The 19,511-nt window shown below is 42.5% G+C and overlaps 1 protein-coding gene across 5 annotated transcripts in view; it reads left to right on the top strand.

The window, feature by feature from the left end:
- Positions 1 to 19,244, top strand: part of Camta (Calmodulin-binding transcription activator) — a 39,265-nt gene extending 20,021 nt beyond the window's left edge. For 3 of the 5 annotated variants that reach the window (XM_070278020.1, XM_017250670.3, XM_017250675.3), the window contains 17 exons: positions 6,989 to 7,080; positions 9,671 to 9,738; positions 9,844 to 9,979; positions 11,116 to 11,187; positions 11,252 to 11,396; positions 11,507 to 11,562; positions 11,644 to 12,909; positions 13,000 to 14,049; positions 14,113 to 14,723; positions 14,781 to 14,894; positions 14,949 to 15,058; positions 15,154 to 15,276; positions 15,982 to 16,049; positions 16,112 to 16,890; positions 16,954 to 17,028; positions 17,245 to 17,358; positions 17,423 to 19,244. In XM_070278020.1, coding sequence (XP_070134121.1) covers positions 6,989 to 7,080; positions 9,671 to 9,738; positions 9,844 to 9,979; positions 11,116 to 11,187; positions 11,252 to 11,396; positions 11,507 to 11,562; positions 11,644 to 12,909; positions 13,000 to 14,049; positions 14,113 to 14,723; positions 14,781 to 14,894; positions 14,949 to 15,058; positions 15,154 to 15,276; positions 15,982 to 16,049; positions 16,112 to 16,890; positions 16,954 to 17,028; positions 17,245 to 17,358; positions 17,423 to 17,498 — 4,955 coding nt within the window. In that variant the 3' untranslated portion in view covers positions 17,499 to 19,244. The remainder of the gene's footprint in view (positions 1 to 6,988; positions 7,081 to 9,670; positions 9,739 to 9,843; positions 9,980 to 11,115; positions 11,188 to 11,251; positions 11,397 to 11,506; positions 11,563 to 11,643; positions 12,910 to 12,999; positions 14,050 to 14,112; positions 14,724 to 14,780; positions 14,895 to 14,948; positions 15,059 to 15,153; positions 15,277 to 15,981; positions 16,050 to 16,111; positions 16,891 to 16,953; positions 17,029 to 17,244; positions 17,359 to 17,422) is intronic. The other 2 variants (XM_017250673.3, XM_017250676.3) reach the window with 1 other exon arrangement.
- The last annotated feature ends 267 nt before the right edge of the window (positions 19,245 to 19,511 follow it).

Genomic DNA, 19,511 nt, shown 5'->3' with positions numbered 1-19,511 from the left:
AAATGTGGGCGTGGCACCGCCCACTTTTTAAGAAACACATTCTAACTCAAAAACTAAGCAAGATATTTAAATTTTGATTTTTGATTTGAGTTAATATGGTCAAAAGAACTCATAAATGAAAAAATTGTGGGCGTGGCACCGCCCCCTATTTAAAAATAACATTCTAACTGTTCGGTTTTGCACTAGTCTCACAGCTAACAGATTCACATTCAAGGTGTTGAGGTTGCCTCCTTAAATTATGAATTTCTTCGAAAGTGCATTTTTATGCATATTCATATTTCACTCATTTGGAGAAAATTAAACAATCTACAACATGGACTAAATTACATTGTCCGACTCCGCCAGACTTGGTTTAAATCTCTTTTTAAAAATGTGATTTATTTCTAAAAATTTCTTATGCTAGACTGCTTACATTTTCACTTTATTAAAAGGACAACACAAGTTTTTTGGACACTTCACATACACAAACACACAATACAAACCACTTAAAAAAGTATTCATTTCAAAACTTTTTATTTTGTCCATAAAATTTTAAGTATTCGTGTTTTTAAAATCGCACCAAAAAATCGTAAATTCTAAGCTCATGTAAATGTTAACATCAACAGCTGTTTTTAACAGCTGTTTTCTTCGCAGTGGCGCCATCTATGAAAATTTCTGGTATGCAACATTAAAAATTAATCTATTGTGAATGATATGCAGTTAAAATTATTTAAATCCTTTAACTTTCAAAAAATGGTTTTTGGCCAGAAAAAGTGGTCAAATTTCCTATAGTGCACTCCTTCTCATGCCTTGCGTGTATCTGTGTGTTTATTGTGCGTGTGTGTGTATGTGATTGTTGGTGTATTTGTGAGGAACAACAATGTAAAATATGCCCAACATTTGGCGTCTTTTTTTTTCGAATTCATTCCTGGTTGCTACTGCCTCGTGCTTTGTGCTGGCTTAGTTTTTTGTCACCTCCTCACCTGTCCTGTACCCTGTCCCCTGTCCGCTCTTCCTTGTCTTTTGTTGCACATTGTGAAATATGTCAGCAATTGTTGCAAATGCTCTGCTTCTTGCTCCTTGTTGCCATTGTCACATTAGATTTTGTTGCTGCCCGGCGGCCGCTTAACTTTATTATTTTAACTTAACGGCGTTTTAAGTGTTTTTTATGTGTGCGAAGCCGAAGGCGAACAATAGGTCCTTTGGGGGCGGAGTGGAGGCGTGGCTGCACTCGGGTGCAAGTAAACATTTCACACACTGACACGCACACAAACGCTGTTTTTTGAACAGGTTCATTATGCGCTTTCTTTTTTCGTAGCATACTTTTTTGGGTTATGAAAAACCAACAAGTGAGGGTGTCTACTAGATGTGGTTTTTATGCTTGGAGTATGGCAAACAGCAGCTCCTTAAAAACTTGACTTCTTTAACACATTTAATATTAGTTATGATACGAGGCAGCTAAAAGTCCAGTTTTCCAGTTTTAAATGCCTGAAAATCTGTAATCCTTAAGCATCTTTCGGCTAATATATATGCATAAGCCTGGGGAGTGTGAAAAAGTCGTAAAACGAGGAGTTACTGGAGGAGTTTGGTTGGCCAAACTCGCAAGTTGACAAAATTTTTAATAAGCCACTTTGCTGTCCGCCTTTTGCATGCCAAAAAGGAGTAACCAACGACAAAAAAAAAGTAACGAGGACCACCCAAAAGAAAGCCAGAAGTTGGCAGCTGTCAGGACACACATATATGTATGTATGCATGAATGTGTGTGCCGAGAAGGACACTTTTGATGGTGTGCCGGTGCTGGCCATTCTGGGGCGCAATAAAAAATTCAAAACTCTCGCTCACATTCGGATTCGGATTTTGGTCAGAAGATCACGTAGTCAATAAATATTGCTCAAGCTTCGAAACCACACACACATACTGCCATACAGTTGACTTCACATTGGTTATCCTTTTTTTTTTTTTTTCCATTTCCTAATGTCCTGTCTTTATAGGTTTCGGCCTTTAATTTCGCTGCCAGATGCCTCATTTTTTTTGGCCGTTTGATGTGCGCCTATTAATTTCGAGTTTGTTCGTTTTCAGCGGCAATTCAATTAGTTCGTCCTCGTCCTTCGTCCAGGATAAAGGCCCTCAACTGATCCGTCACGTAATATATTTGCTCATATTACTAAAAGCCACATAAATCGTGCCAAGGGCTTTGGTAGAGAGAGAGCCATTTGAAGATGGCAGCAAAAGGACTTTAAATTGCAGCAGATGGAGTTTATATATGCATCCTGTTTGTTAGCCTGATCGATGGCCAAATCGTTGACAAAATGCAGCCAGGTGGGTTGGTATAGCCTTTTTGGGGGCTTGTTTACAAGTGTCCTGCCATGTCCTACCATGCCCTTTGGCTGAAATGTCGAAAAGTGTTTGCCAACGCTGAAATTCCAAGCAATTAAATCACTTTGATGCTAATTTGGATTAATATGTTGTTGTTGCTTCCGGTCTTTTGCCTATCCAATGGCAATTTGTTGCCTTTTCCAGGTGCCATTTGCCTATATCTCTCTCTCTTTGTGTATGCGTGTGTGTGCTTCGATTAGAGGCCAAATAGATTTATTGAACAATGCATGCAACGTTGTGGCATGATGCTGCCTACCTGGCCTGCCTGCCTGCCAGCCTAGACCTGCCATCCTTACCACCTCCAGGCTGCGTTATTTATTTGGCTTATCGCTCCGGCCGGTAGAAACGATGCATTGCATTGCCGAAAATTGTGCTACATTCGGTCGTTTGTTTTTGGTTAGACAAACAGTTTTTACCAGCCCCCCCCCCCACCCAGACTCTGTCTCTATTTGGCTTACAAACCATATTAATTTTGTTAGATAAATATTAGTTTTAGTAGAGCCCCTGGATCCAGAAGCGGATCTGGAGTGTGGGATAACACAGTGCTCCGATTTTATGTATTTTTAATGAACCATTGCCGGGCATTATCGTAGGCCCTGGCCATGTGTTTTTAGGCTACCTATTTAGACAATTTCATGGCACTTTAAATGTTTAATTTACAATTTATGTAAAAACAAAATACCGAAAATATATTCCTGGTTTTTATGTTACCTGCGAAACGTATGTGTATCATGATAAATACCTGGCATTAAAATAAATTACAGCTTTCGTTTAGCCACTCCACTCCACTATATAGAAAGAAAAAAAATATTTTTAATATTCTGAAAGGGGAAACTTATACAGGGCTTGCATGCAAGCCAAACAAGTCGTGAAAAAATAGAATGAATCCCCCCAAAAAAAAAAATATATATATATATGAAGAGCCCCCGTATTAATATAATTTGCAGTCGGCTTAACGGCCAGTGTGTGTTATCCTTTATATCCTTTTGCCTTCTTGTCAGACATTTAAATACGGGGAGTCAACTCTTGCAAGTGATTTAAATTTATGCTTTTTCGTGGTCTATACCTTGGGGGGTATTTGTTTTCTCAAGTATAACCCTATATGATATAATGCCATTTTGGCAAGTGCATTGAAAGCTTAGAAGAGTAATGAAATCCCAAGGTAATTGCATTTTTTCCTCGACTTTTATGGCTCTGACAGAATAGACCCCCTCTGACCTCGTCATAACTTGTAAATAATTTATAACATTTTCGCAAAAGTTTTGTTTGGCTTTCGCTTTGTTTTTGCCATTTGCTGTTTAGATTTCATTCATTAATAGGACTTTTATGACTTTTTGGGCCCTTGCGCCGCCCCGCTTTTCAGCCCCATTTGTTGCATTTTTATGTTAATCGCTGTTGTGCTCAGTTCTGGGTTTTGTTTTTCCATTTTCTGTATATTTCCCCGTTTCCTATGACTCCTTGCAAATATTCCTCATTTGAGGTAAAATTGCATTTTGTTGGGCTGCTTTTGGGCTAATTATTGTTTGGCCCCGTCGCGCCTGACATGCATATTTGCTGTTATGTGTCTTTTAATTGCTGTTCTTGCCGGGCCCCGGAATATGCAAAACTGGATGAGAAATGAGAAATGTTTCCTTGTAATGCCACAGTTGAGGAAAAAATGCAGCTCCAACAGCTTTAGGAAGGAGGGCACTTTGCCTTGCCTTTGCCAAAATGTGATTTTTATCAACCGCAATGTGTGTGGCTCTGAGTTTTGTTTGTTTTTAGTTTGCTTACATTATAAATCATCCGCACATCTGTCAGTTATGGAGGAGTTGCTTAGCAGGTTTTGAATTTTATATCTTCTGGCATACGACTGACAGAAATGCAAAAAGCTTTTCCCCTCACTGAGACAAGTTCTTGAGAATTATTAAAAGAGATAGATTTTTAAAGAATTTTATTTCTAGCCCTGCCTATCTAACAAATATTTACTATTATTATCATGAAAACTTTTACTTTATCTGGTTCCTTGTGTATTACCAACTATGACGTCTTTACTGGCCTCCTCCCTCTCTAGACCATATCTATTTATTATTGGCCTTTGTTTTGCGCCCCGCCTTTTCATGTCCGAGACGTCATCGTGGTTTATCTACAAAATCCATCTAGAATGATATTTATTTTCCCGTTTCCCGGCCATGTATAAAGCGATAAAGAATTGCGTAGCCAACTCTTCTGTCTAGTTCTAGTTTGTTGCTATTTTTCAGCTATTTGGTAGACACTTTAATGGCTTTTAATTGTGGCCAAGAGTTCTATCTGTGTGTGACTCTTAACAAAAGTAATTTCACACTCGCTGACTTTTCGGCGACGTCGGTCACGAAAGTGCAAAACAATTTTTCTTTTGTATGTTTTATAGGATATACCTCCCAGACCCAGACCCAAACCTCCCAACCAACCTTCAGCCTACCAGCCGTGTACCAGCCATGGTATTTTTTGGTGAGATATTTATTAGCCACAATTTGGCAGGCTGCACAAATTGGCAGCTCCATCCAGCCTCCACCTGGACAGGCCTTTGCACGAAATCATAAAACGAAAATTTATTATTTATATCAACTCTTTTGTGCTATTTGCCGTGTCAATCCACGGGACATGGCCATCCTCATCCCCATCCACTGTCCATCCCTAGAGCCATTTGCAAGAGTCTCCTCCTTAAATTCTCAGTCGAATTATGAGACAATCTTGTGTAACCAAAGCGCATTTGTCACAATTAAGCGTCGGCACTGAAAATTATGATGGTGAGATGAGGCAGGTTAACCAGTCCTTCTGGCAGGTTAAAGTTTTTTCCACCGCTTGAAATAATGCCTGAAAATACAAAAACAAAAAACGCCGAAAAGAAAAGGTAAAAACTTCGGCAAAACCACGTTGACGTCGCCATCGACATTGGCGACATGGGACCCGGAGGTCTCTACAACTCGACTCCCTTAACGCTTTTCGCGTTTTTCGTAAAAAGACCCTCACCTGCGGTTCACCTTCTTTTTTGGCAGTCACGGCTGCTGTGACTGTTACTCTGACTGGATTTTTTTTTTTTGGCCAAAACCCGTCCACCCTCCCGCAGGGCAGTCTATTATGATGGCGGGCAACGTCAGTTTTTGAAGCTCTTGGCCATAAAATATGCAAAGAGCAGTTAAAAAAACTTTTTATTTGTATTAATCAAACAGAGTTATGCTCTTCGCCCCTCCAGCCCGCTCTCACTTTTGACAACAATGGCAGCAACTGCATTATAAATAGGTGCAAGGCTCTGAGACTCTGATGGGGGCCAGGTAGTCTGATTGTTTCGACATTTTTGACAATTATCGCTTCAACATTTTTCAACTTGGCTGGGATGGTGAGGAAAATACAACCCATAAGTTGCTAAAAGTTCCATTCAAGGCAGCGATGACAAATTAGTTTGGCCGTAAAACTGAAGACGTGCGATCAAAGCAAACAATTTGTCGCCGATTCCAAAGCCCCCAAGCCGTCCCTACCTCCTCAGACCAGGAGTGTGTCCTTTGCCAAAACGTGGGCCATATAAAAATCGCATAAACAACCTCAACTGCCAGTATAACAACGCCCTGAAAAAGTAACTACATCAACGTCATCATTGTGAGTTCGAGAACTGGCAAGAAGGGGACTATCTTGGCCAAGAAATACAGTGCGTGAAGGTCTTGTTTTTTCTAGAGGTATTGAATCTTAAAAGAATTGTTTATATATTTTAAAATTTAAAATTTTTAAGATAGAATTCTTTGTAAGTGTGGTAAGTGCTCACCTCTTCTGGGTGGCAGAAGGATAACCCAACGCACTGTCCCTCCTAGGGTTGCACCTCACAACCCTCTACCTCCAGCGTCTGGCATTTGCAATTTGGCAACACATTTTGGTTACGCGGCCTGAACTGGCAGGCAATACCCACAAAGTGACTACGCTCCGGGCCACTCCAAGCACTTTATATAAATTGTGTACAAATACTTTTTATGTCTCTTCGAGTGCAACCTATTGGCCCTTTTGATATACGACTTTTTGGAGGGTACGATCAGGGGCAGCTAGATGTCGCGTAGATGTGTGTCGTCCTATGGCTTTTATTACACATTTTTGCTAAATTACACTTTGGCCGCAAAGTTTATTTACCCTCGCGAGTTGCGTGGCATTTTAATAAACCGAAAGTTGGTTCGATTTACGTTGCAAGCACCATTAAGTGTGGGTAATTATTCAATGACTCAAAATCGACAAAGTTTGCCACGCATTCTGCCAGCTGTCAGCTGCCAGCTAATGCTGTTTTTTAGTTTAGTTCAGTTAAGTTGGTGGTTCGGGCTATCTTGGAATTTGATAAATGGGATAAATGCAAAAACTCGTTTATAAATGTTGACATTATAGGATTTCTTTCCTGGGTAACGTCTCCACTTAACTCTGTGGCCCAACTATAAATCATCGCCACTGCTCTAAACTGATTTACATTTTTGTCGCATTTATGAATGTCCGACAGTTGCACCTGTTGGTGGGCCTGAAACTGTGAGCAAGATATGCAAAAATTGATTTATAAAGAGTCAAGTGGCGACTTGCGCTTTCAGTGCACTCCTTGGTGTCTTTGGTCCTTGGTTTTAACCTTTTTTCCTTTCCGATTTTACAGATGGCGAACCCATCAAGCTGCCCGACAATTTGGAGAGCCTGCCAAGAGCCGACAGTTTTCCATCACAGCGTCATCGTTGGAATACAAATGAGGTCAGTTTTAGTTCTAAGTTCTACTTCTCTATGTATTTGTATTTGTATTTGCTTTGACTGCCTGTATTTGTATTTGTGTTTCTATTTGCATTTGATTGCACATAAAATTGTCGAAATGGGGTGGCCAAGTGAAAGCCAAAGGGCGGCACCCCGAAGGCCAAAGGACTTGGAGCTCTTGGACAGCAGTCCACAGGCGGATGAGCCTGCCATTCGCGGGCCAGGACACTTTGACAGCCTTCAACGACGGCTCTTCCTGCCCCCTGTCCAACTTACTACTATGTACTTTTTTTTTCCAGTATGGAGATTAATGAGATGGTCGCCAGTCTATTAGAAAACACTTCGCGACGTTTTTTATTGTGCCTTAAACTATAATACAGAAACACGGTTAGAACGAGGCTGTGTAGGTCCTGGGATCTGGTTGGGAAACCTGACCACGCGCCGCCAAAAACTTTGCTTCCGCGGTGTACAATTTCTGTTTGGATTGCAATAAAAGTTTTCCCAAACTGAAAATGAGAAAAAAAAGCTAAAGAATGGAGACAATTCGTTGCAATGAGCTTGGCTGGTTGTTATTTTACTTGTGAATTAAGCGCAACCGCAAATATTCATTTGGCCAGTTGTAGAGTTGAGAGTGGAACTCTTTAAAAGTAAACATACAAGTTTAAAAAAAAATAAAAATCAAGTAATATTATCCTTAAATATCTCTAGTGTCCAGGAAGAGCATTTCATAGTTAATTAAAATAAAGTTTTCCTCGAAAAAAGAGCTCTCTGGACATGACCAACTCCAACTCCGGGGAGTCCTGGGGCATGACTACCACCTATAGATCCCCATCTCCTGCTGCCAGACCAGCTCCAGTATGCAAAAATTACAAAATGTAGCCGTGTACGGGGCATAAATAAAATTACGCACGCTTATTTTAGTCTGCTTACAGGAAAAACGGGCCAGAAAAAGGGCCAGAGCCCACTCGAACCTCGGACTGTCGCTTAAACCACATGGTTTTAATTTGGCATTTAAGCAGAGACAGTGGCCTGGGGCGGGATGCCCCAGTATGGCCAGGACGAACAGGACTCTCGACCCTGCTCATAAAGCAACTGCAAAATAATAGCAACGACCAACCAACCAGCCGTATGTGGTTACAAAAAGGCGCAGCTTAAAAATCAAAAAGTTAAATTGATAATGAGTCGCAATTTTATGTTTATTTTGTGCGCCCCATTCGTTTTCTGGGTGACCTCCGACTTCCGACCTTACAAGGACCACTTGACTGGAAATGATTAAGTGGCAAGAACTAAATTAGTTCTCTGCGAATAGGGTTGCTATTCTCACATATTTGAGAAAAATCTTTGAATCCTGATGGATGCATCGGCTCGTAACTGATTTGGTGAAAGTGTTGAAGGAAGATTTTGTCTTGCGACCACGCCCATACCCACAAGATGGGAATACGCTGAGGTGGGCATTAATTTTTAATGCCTCGCTCTACGGCGTATGTGCCCGGAATTCATCATAAAAGAGTGGAAAGAGTTGCCCGCTCGAGCCATGCATAAATAAGCAAAATAAGCCATCCATCTCTATATATATTTTCTATCATTCCATATGTCTTTGGCGCTATGCGATGGCAAAAGGGCCAAGTCAGGGGCAATTTTGGGCAAAATGCAAACGTTCGCCACTTGACAAACACGCGCCTGTGATTTGCTCCTTCCTTGGATTCCTTGGATTCCTTGGCATACAATTTTTATGACACTCGCAACTGCTGCTGCGATATCCGTGTTCCGGGTCCTCACATACACCATATATGGCTGCACAGCTGAGGATGTCAGTGATGTGAGTGGCAAGATGACTAGATGGATGGCCACTTTGCATTATTCATGCAGCGCCAAGGAAGCAAACAAATTGATAACTTTATCGGCAAAACATGCAATGAAATGTCTAAAATGGCCAAAAATCTCTCACAACTTTCGCTGGCTGTTGTGTGATTTGCATTTGAATTTGCTTCTTCAGTTAGATTCGGGATACAAAGGATGTGGCAGCAACTCCTTGGTGGCAGGACATTTCAAATATGCACACAAATTGCACTCGGGGATGCGTCTCTGTGCCGCCTTTGACCTCCAGCCTGGTTAAGTGTCAACTGGCGGCGACACCTGTAAATTGTGGTTAACACACTGGCCTCCCTGCCCCTTAACCCTACATCCTGTGGCAGTGTCCGCTTTGCGGTCAAATGAAATTTCTAAAATGTTTTCCTTTGTTTTATGGCGCAGAAGTCCCCTCCCCTGACCTGGGCTCTCATGGAGGAAATGCCGCGAGTTCCGTGACCGGGCAGCGGTGAAGCATTTTTGCCCATTAAGTCCGGAAATTGTTAGCACGTTAGTTAAGGTCAGTTAGCCAAGTTAGCGGGTGAGCCGGTAGCCGGTGAGCAGGGCACAGAATTATTCGAATTTTGGAAAGTAAATTTTCCTGTGTCGCAGCGGCTTTGATAAGCGCGAGCTGGGAAGGCCGTTTGCTATCTTTTATTTAAAATCTAAATAAAATGTACTTGGTTGGCAAATATAGTAGGACGACCATGTATGTCTAATATAGGTTTTTGTTTATGTCTTCCAGGAAATCGCAGCGATTCTTATCAGCTTTGATAAACACGGCGAATGGCAATCCAAAGAAGTTCGAACCAGGTGAGTCACTTTACTGAAAAGTGGCCTAAAAATATTCCAGATTAACTAAATCCATTATCTTCTTAACTTGTGATTTATGTCTTTGTTTTTGATAAATATTTTTAGACCCAAGAGTGGATCCTTATTACTTTATTCAAGGAAGAAGGTGCGCTACCGACGCGATGGCTATTGCTGGAAAAAGCGCAAGGATGGCAAGACAACTCGAGAGGATCACATGAAACTAAAAGTCCAAGGAACGGAGGTGAGTCTGGCACTTATTTTCTATAACCCTTTTCAAACTAAACAATTAGGAAATTAGCCTTAAGCGTTCTCCAGCCAATGCCATCATTTCTCAAAGTTTTTTTCAAAAAAGGGGAAAAAAATAAACTTCAAATTGAATGACTTCCTGGGGGTTCCGTGCTTCTATCTATCTCTTGACCGTATGGGGTTTTTTTTTCGTTTCGGTGAATTATGATTTCCCGCCGGAAGTAGACAGTGTTCTCCCCTTTGGTCCTTGTTTGCTCAAGGATGTGTGCTACGTCGCCGTTAGCCTGCTAATGAAATAAGCCCTGCCAAGGGTTAAGCTTATTTATAATGTCTGAAGTCTGTATATCCCAGTCCTCAGCCCTCGGCCCACCATTACAGAAACATAAAAACATTTGGCAATTTCACGCCAATTTTTTTTTGGTTCTACCCTCTCTCTCTCGGATTGTTTGCTTTTATTTTAATTTTTATTTTAATACAATCGCAAGTAAACGTGGCCGGCGCTAAGATTTATGCAGTTGGCAGTTGGCTGGCGGGGTGCCGTCTTCTTACATGATAACTGGGCCCAAACGAGGCAGATAGACCTCCGAGCTAAAAACAACACAAAAAAAATCCAAGAAATGCCAAGGCGAAACAGAAAAAGTCAGCGGCATATCGCGGCCAACGAGAGAGCCAACAAATTTATCAGCGGGCTACGAAAAAAAAAAAGCGGAAAAATTCTCAATAAAAGAAAAGAAATGATAGAACTCAACTTAAGAAAGAAAAATGCGCAACGAAATGTTTTACAAGTCAGGGAAACCCTTTTCCTTAGCTCTTCCGTTTCCGTTTCAGGATGATGGTTAGTTTGGGGGCACGAGGGTCCTGATTCTTGGCACTTGCTCGATGCTCGAGTGGCGCCCCCTAGCGTGGGCGGTCGGTAATTTAATTTGAGCGCCACGGATAGCTCCTCGTTTTTATGTTTTCCAATTAAATGGATTTTCTCCCGTCGTCCCGGCGGGAAGCATACTGCGTGCCCCAAACCCCCACAAAGTAGCAGTTCTAGCCCGATTTTATGCCCTTGTTTGTGTTCCCCTCGATTGATAAATTGAATTTCCCTTCGATATCTGAATCTGACCCCGCCTCCGACTCTTTCAGTGCATCTACGGCTGTTATGTACACTCAGCCATATTGCCGACATTTCATCGCAGATGTTACTGGCTGTTGCAGGTAAGATTCCATCATTATGATTTTATTTTTTTTTGTATGCCCACTAATCTTGGTTCGCCATCAGAATCCTGACATTGTTTTGGTGCACTATCTGAATGTCCCATATCCGGATGATAATAAAATGGCCGTAATAGCTCCAAGCATTACGCTCTGGGGCGACAAGAAGGAGTGGACCAAGGAGGAGCTAGTCAGTCAACTGAAACCAATGCGTAAGTTTTGAGTTTGCGGATGTAGATACCCGGTACTATTAGTCCTTAAGAGTCTTTATAACTTTTAAAGTTATTACACTATATATTTTATTGTTTGATTTTTTTTTTAGTTTCCACTGTTAATTCAGATGATGATTCCGATTCAGGCAATGATATAGAAATATCGGTGAGTAAATGAAACAAACTATAGTAAGCCTTTCATGGTTATTATCTTATTATCTTAAATCCTGTAATAATTCCCTCCCAGACTGCCGAGACCGTGGAATCCATTGTCTGCCAGCTGATGGAGAAGCAACGATTGTCCCGACAGGCTGCTCTCGTGAAGCAACTGGACTGCGGCTGTGGGGATGCTGGCTGTGCGGATGGCAAGACCTGCTCACATCCTGTGATGCGGCGTTCCGGCGCCATGCTCAAGTCCTCGGTCCAGGAGAAGCGTCTAGGCGAAGGCTTCAACGGCAATGGTAATGCACCCAACGTGGTGGTGGCCAGCAAGTTGTACTCCCGCTGGGCGGAGAGACCCCGGCAGCTGGTGGAGAATCCCCATGGACAGTTTCACAATGCCACGCAACAGCTGGCACAGGAGTCGGCCATCAAGTTCCAGATCATTCCGCCGCAACAGCAGCAGCAGCAGGATGGAAGCTATCAGCAGCAGTATCGGGGAAACAGTCAGATGTTGGCGGCCAGGAGCAATCTGGTGATGCAACAGCAGCAGCAGCAGCAACAATACCATCAGCAGCAACAGCAACACCTGAGCCTGCAGAGATTCGTAGCCAGTCAGAGTCAGAGCTCCGTGCATCTCAATCAGCAGCACAGGCTACAAATAGCCAATACAACAATTACGGCGACAGGACGAGATCCTGCAGCAGCGGCGGCGGCAGCAGCAGTAGCCTCAAATGTTATGGACACTGAAGTAATTGAAAACCAAAGCCACATGACCGCAAACAAAATCACAAACTCCAGCAGCAACAATAACAGTAGCAGCAACAGCAACAGCAACAGCAATGCCAGCAAGCAATTAACAGCTCAAACAAACAACGAATTAAATGTCGTAAATAATAACGACCCCGGCAACAATAACTTTATGTACAATCAACAGCAGCAACTCAATGCTTCCAGCAGCAATAGCAGCCAGCAGCAGCAGCAACAACATTATTATAAATTGCAACAGACAACAGTCACCCCAAGTAGTGGTCAGCCCCCGCCTCTCCAGCAGCAGCAACTACCCCAACCCCAGGTGGAGGCCATGTGCATGTCCCCCGAACATCGCAGCAGCAGCAGCAACAGTCAGCCCCCAGCAGCAACGTCTTCCGCTGGCAATAGCAATTGCAATGCCACCACCTCCCTTACAGTCTCCTCCACATCCACTTCGGGCACTTCATCCACTTCGAGTTCCTTACAATCGATTATCGATGGCAATCAGCAGCAGCAGCAACAGCAACAGCAACAACTTACAACAACGACTTCGACGGCAGCAACTTGTGATAATTTAATGAGCGCCAATGCGCTCTCTGAGGTGAGTGTCGTGGGAAACCACAAAATAGACTGCAATAATTATTCTGTATATGTTTATGTTGATTAAATTCCAAAACTTATTCGATGGCAGGATGTGGGCAGCAGCAACAGCAGCAGCAGCATCATCTCCAGCCACAGCAACATCAACAATCAGGCCGCAGATCCCCTGGCCCTCAACAGGAGTCAGACCCTGAACCAAAATGGTTGTGCAACTTTCAGTGCTTCCAGTGATAATAGCAGCCAAATTAGCGCCAGTGACGAGAGCAGCAGCTTCGGTGGCAACAATCAGAACATCAGCAATAGCAACTGCAACAGCAACAGCAACAGTAGCAGCAGTGGCAGCGAGGATGAACCCCAGCCGGAGACCCTGAGCTTCTTCAATGAGACTTTGGATTTGTCCCACGAGGACATTCAGCGAACTTTGATAGCCAATATGCCGGGCAACGCGGTGGGAGGAGAAGCAGTTGCAGCAGCAGCGTCAGTGGCAGTTGCAACCACTGTTGCCAAAGCCAAAAACAATCACCAAGAAACCGAAACCAAAGCAGTCCTGAGAACTGAGTCGACGAACAAAGCCGAGGAAGATGAGACGAACGATGTGTTTGCCAATCTGGATGCTTTCGACATGCTCGTGGAATTTCCCGAACTCGACTTGGATGACAAGCAGGCTCTGAACAACACGGCCCTGGAGCAGGGCTCTTATTTGGGAGAGGCGACGCCGTCCCAGCAACACCATCATCCGCACCAGCAGCCTCGCAAGGCGCTCACCATTTGCGACTTTAGTCCGGAATGGTCGTACACAGAGGGCGGCGTAAAGGTCCTTGTGGCAGGTCCCTGGTCTAGTAGTCATGGCGCTGCTTACACAGTGCTCTTTGATGCCCAACCAGTGCCCACGCAACTGGTCCAAGAGGGAGTCCTGCGTTGCTATTGTCCTGCCCACGAGGCGGGCTTTGTGACGCTCCAAGTAGCCTGCGGGGGATTCCTAGTCTCTAATTCGGTGATGTTCGAGTATAAGCTTTCCCTGCTGGCGGATGCTCCCTTCGATGCCAGCAGCTCCAATGATTGTCTCTATAAGTTTACTCTCCTGAACCGCCTGTCCACCATTGACGAGAAGCTGCAGGTCAAGACCGAGCAGGACCTAACAGTAAGTAGAGAAGAGAATCTATGGGAATCTAATCTTGTACTTATATAGTTGTCTTGTATCCAGACCGATCACACTGCTCTGTATCTGGAGCCGAACTTCGAGGAGAAACTGGTGGCCTATTGCCACAAACTGACCAAACACGCCTGGAGCCTGCCCAGCACTGGGGCATCTTGGTCGGTGGGCCTGCGTGGCATGAGTCTCCTGCACCTGGCCGCCGCCTTGGGCTACGCCAAACTGGTGGGAGCCATGCTCAATTGGCGGGCGGAGAATCCACATATCATTTTGGAAACCGAACTAGACGCCCTCAGCCAGGATGTCTACGGCTTCACACCCCTGGCCTGGGCCTGTGTCCGAGGGCATGTGGAGTGCTCTCTGCTGCTCTACAAATGGAACCACAACGCTCTGAAGATCAAGACCCAGTCCCAGCAGACGCCTTTGGATTTGGCCAGTATGCGGGGTCACAAACACCTGCTGGCCCAGATGTATCGTCTGGAGAAGGAACGCTGTCGCAAGACACCACTTCGAGGTGGTTTGGCAAACCTCTCCATGAACATGGGTGTGGAAACTGAAGGGGTGACGGTGGAGGAGCAACCTCCCTCCAGTTTCAGTAGCTTTGATTTGGAACTGCAGCGAAAACATGATGGAGTTTTCCTAAGACCTGTAGCTGTTCATAGGTGGGTCTTAAACCTTATAGACTAATATCCATAAATAAATATATGTTTTAATCACAGCAACCAGAGTCCTCCCAACAATAGCAGTCGCTACTCCAAGCGCTCCTCGATTGACAGTGGAATCAATATGGATATACGCACCAAGTCGGGAAAACCTTTAGCCAGATTGCATAGGTATAAGCTATTATTAATTATTTTTATTATATTTTAATCTTTTCAACCTTGAAGCAACTTTGAAAGCCATGACACATATGCCCTGGGCGTGGACTCACCTCTAGACTCGCTAACTGGGACCAACTGCCTCCTGTCGCCGCTCCGCAAAATGGACTTTGCTCTCTGTAAGTCTGGGTATCCATCCCGTGCATGTACCCTATCTTTGCCAATTAGTTCCCAGCAATATGCTCAAAAATATTCTCGGTAAATTCAAACCTAGGCGAGGTATCCACGGGCGAATCGAGTCCCGTGCACGACAAAGACATCGATTGCGATGACAACTCGACGAGCGCCACCGATGTGACCATTGGCAATGATTTGGTCCTGCCCGATGCCGTTGTAGGTCAGTGACGAAGGCCAACCACAACCGGCCGCCTATTGAATATCATGAAACCCAAAAACAAAATCCTCACCCGTAAACTGTACTGTAGATAAAATAATATACAAAAACAAAAACATAAGTACTACTACTAACTAACCCATACGGCTGGCTATCGATGTTGTTGATGTTGTTGTTGCTAATTTCTGTTTGTTGTTGTAATGCGTACTCATGTGATTGGTTTTATGACGGGTTGGGGGGGATTGGGATGGTGGGGAAGCTCGTTTAATCAATGTATTATATTAATAATAGTTGCTGGTTGTTTGGCGCCCAGAAAATGTGCGCCATTTTCGGTGTCTACATTTAACCAATTACTCGTACTAACTTTAAAGTTTAAACTAACAAACACTCGCCGCATAATTAACCAGGAATGTAAATATATTAACGATGTACATAGCTAGATGAAACACTAATGCTTGTCGGTGTATAATACAAACAAAATAATATTAAATGGTTCTGTGGCGTTGCATTCACACAACTTAGTCTTGTGACTTTCAGTTCAATCAGATCCTAAGGCTAGTTGAACTTTAAGGAACAAACCCATCAACTTTTTATACAAAACTGTAAAGTGTCCAACTTAATTACGTAGCCTTGTTTGTCATGTATTTGTCTAAAATCATACCCTTTTGAAACTAATGTTTAACTGAGTGTCCTTGCTGGCTATTTCAGGGGATTCGGATGCCAAAGTTTTGACTTTAGCTGAGCATATAATAGCAGCCATGCCAGAGCACATTAAGGTTTGTATTTAATCTAAAACATTAAATAAAAATTAATTAATATTCTCTCCATTATCTTCTAGAACGAAGCCGATGAAATGATGGTCCTGGGCAGTCCTTTGACAGAACCTCTGACTTCCGAGTCTTCGGCTTTGACGGACAGCTTTATGGATCCTTTGCTGGACTCCTTGCCCAATACCCATTTCGACAGCGACTTTAGCTTCGACTTCCATGACCATAGCTATCGTTATCACGACGTCAGCACACCCTGTTCCAGCCTGAGTCCGGCTAGCTCTGGACCTCTGCAGTCGCCGGCCAGTTACTCCATTCTGGGCACTGACCCCTCAGTTAGCTCTCCCAGTCCGCCGCCTTCCACCAAGCAACTAACGGAGTTCCTCCACGCCTCCAGCATCTCGCAGTACCCCTTCGAGGCGGATTTCTCCAAGCTTACGCTAACGGACACAGAGCAGCGGGAGCTGTACGAGGCGGCCAAGTGCATCCAAAAGGCGTACCGCTCGTACAAGGGTCGCCAGAAGCTCGAGGAGCAGAACAAGGAGCGCACAGCCGCCATTGTGATCCAGAACTACTACAGGCGGTACAAGCAGTACGCCTACTATCGCCAAATGACCAACGCCGCCCTGGTCATCCAGCACGGCTACCGCTCCTATCGTCGGAACAAGCGCTTCAAGAAGAGCAGCCAGGGATTGGGCATGGGCGAGGGCAGTGACCATGGCAGTGTGAGCAGCAACTCGCAGTGCCTGTCCAGCTTTTACGATCACTACAAGCAGGATCAGCAGCAACAGCACGAGATGGGCTCCCAGCCCAGCACGCCCAAGGAAACGAGTCCTTCGGGTCCTTTGAAGTAAGTTTCTAACTCTGATGATTATTAGCTTTCTTTAAATGTTTGATTTTAAATATTTTTCAGGCGAACCTATTCACAGTCTACCCAGAATCAAGCTGCCAGAAAAATCCAACAGTTCATGAGACAATCACGCATCAAGTAAGTATCAAAAAATGAAATAAAAATAAAAACTAAACTAGGCTAAGGTTGAATATAAGCTAACTCATGGGTAATGTGTAATTGCACGCAAGCATTTGGGATGGCAATTTGACGACTTTGGTAAGGCCTTATAAGGATTTAGTTTTTTTTCAGTTCACTTTTAAGTTTCTTGAAGCTAAAGATTCCAATTAAATAACAATAATTTTTAAATCTTAGACTGCAGAAAGAACGAGCCGAAAAAGAGAAGCTGGTGCACCAACGCAGGGCGGAATACCTTCAAAACTTGCAGTTTCAAGGGCAACAGGAAATGTTGGTTTGCCAAGAAAATAGGTAACTTTAAACATACACATCTTTCTTTATTTAAAAAATATATTAAAAATTAATATTTTTTCAGCATTACTGCTCCGGGCAGCGGCAATACCAATGCAAACACCATCAACAATCTACACCAAATGCAATCCAATCAGTGAGGGTCAACTGAGTGAACTTTTAACATAGGAACGAGCTGCACTGTTCCATAAGAATTTATAAATAGCTTTAAACAACCGAGTGAAACTTTCTACTTTCGTATTTGTTCCGCTTTGGAAAAAACAATCCCCAGCACCTCCGTAGTGAAACTTTGTTTCAAAAAACTCTCTAAAAAAAACACACACACGTACACATACTAAGTATATAATGAATTTTTTAGTAGTTACTACCTGCACTTTCGATTCATTTTCCTAACGAATTTTACAAAAACTATGGATAGAAATACAAAAAAAACAACACACACTGTTTTCGAACATATGTAGCTTAGGTTAGTGGATTTTTGAATAAGGTACTACTTAAAACCTAATCTTAACTGAAGATCAGACTCCAGGGAGAGAACACAATTTTTCCATTTGTCAACTCGAAAGAACTTATTACTGAAGCCTTCGCAAAAAAAAAGAACTTTTTAACTCCAATTGTAGTGAAAAAATGTAGCCTGCAATATATACATATTATATATATATATGTATATATAAAATTTAAACCAATATTAAGCATGTGTATGCCTCTATATAGTTACATTTGTATATAAATATTGCCTAACTCGATGATAACTAACTAAATTCTAGTCTATTTTAACGTATTAGCCCAAGCTCTGCGATGCGACTAAGCTTGTCTTTAAAGTAAATGACGAAAAGTAACAAAAGCGGAAAAAAAGAAACACCCTAAAAGCATTATCCTAAATCCTAATCCTAAATAGTTGCTAACTGCTCTGTAACTAGGTTTAAGCTATAAGACTCCACTTAAAGTCCAAAATGTTGTTGTTGATTTCTAAAATCAGATTCGTGGGGAGTGCGCAGCAGCTACCAATCTAAAAGCATACATATATATCATGTTTCAAACAAAGAAAACTCTATTCTAATTTCCCTAATGCAAGTACTTAATGCTATTTATGTATACTAAGTGTAACCTTATCTGACGACTACCTAGTGTAAGCCTAGCTAAAGCGATAGAAGAAATCAAAAGAAGCCTTTTCACGTTCTTTGGGAGAATAACAAAGATCAATAAACCAGAAACCATAACAAAACTTGCCAAGATCTGCTTTGGAATTCTGTCAGCATTTTTCCAAATATTCTGATCTTAACTGCTTGAAGACACAGCCAAAACATGAGAGAAAAGTTTTTAAACTAAATGTAACAATAAATGAATTTTTGTAAATTATTTTTGTCCGTCCACATTGTTAGCTTTCATAACATACCAACAAGAACATATATACTTACAAAAAGAGAATGCAATAAATATATAATATATAGAAAGAGCCGATACTGATAACTGATACTGATAGAAATCCATTTTTAAAGAAGCGTTCAAGTTCGAATTAGCAAACTACACAGATGACCGAGTTGGACTACGCATGTACATACACCAAATCGAACACTTACCTCCAGCAGGCCCTAACAAGTATAATATTTAATAAAAAAAAAAAATAAGAAAAACAACCACAACCAAACAAAAACTCACAAAAAAAATCCCAAGTGCAAAGTTCAAGTGCGAGTGTGTGAAAACTGCGAATTGCTGCGGAAGTTCGATGTGCAAATGGGCTGTGAGTTGATTTTTACTCGACGAGTGTTTGCCGCAATGAGAATCGCAGTATCGCAGCTGTTGAGGATGGTGATGGGTGAGATTTAGGATCTATCACATTGTTAACTATTTAACTACGAACTATTATACTTAATTCGCACTATTATTACTCTACGAAACTACTTTGATTGCATTTTGCTCTTAACTTAACTATATGTATGTATAAATCTGATCAACTGATTCGAAATGAAGACTTAATACGAACTCACTACTCAACTGACTTAATGAATTGCAATCAATTTTGTTAGAAAACGAAATTAATAATAACTGTTTAGGCAGGGTCTTAGCCGAGAACTAAATCCAATTAAATGCAATATTTGCACTTATCAAACACAAACACACCAGACACTCTGGCTCGCCAGACCAAACACACA

Source organism: Drosophila bipectinata, chromosome 2R (assembly GCF_030179905.1).
Source record: "Drosophila bipectinata strain 14024-0381.07 chromosome 2R, DbipHiC1v2, whole genome shotgun sequence".
Classification (NCBI taxonomy): domain Eukaryota; kingdom Metazoa; phylum Arthropoda; class Insecta; order Diptera; family Drosophilidae; genus Drosophila; species Drosophila bipectinata.
This window is presented reverse-complemented; position numbering and strand designations above follow the sequence as displayed.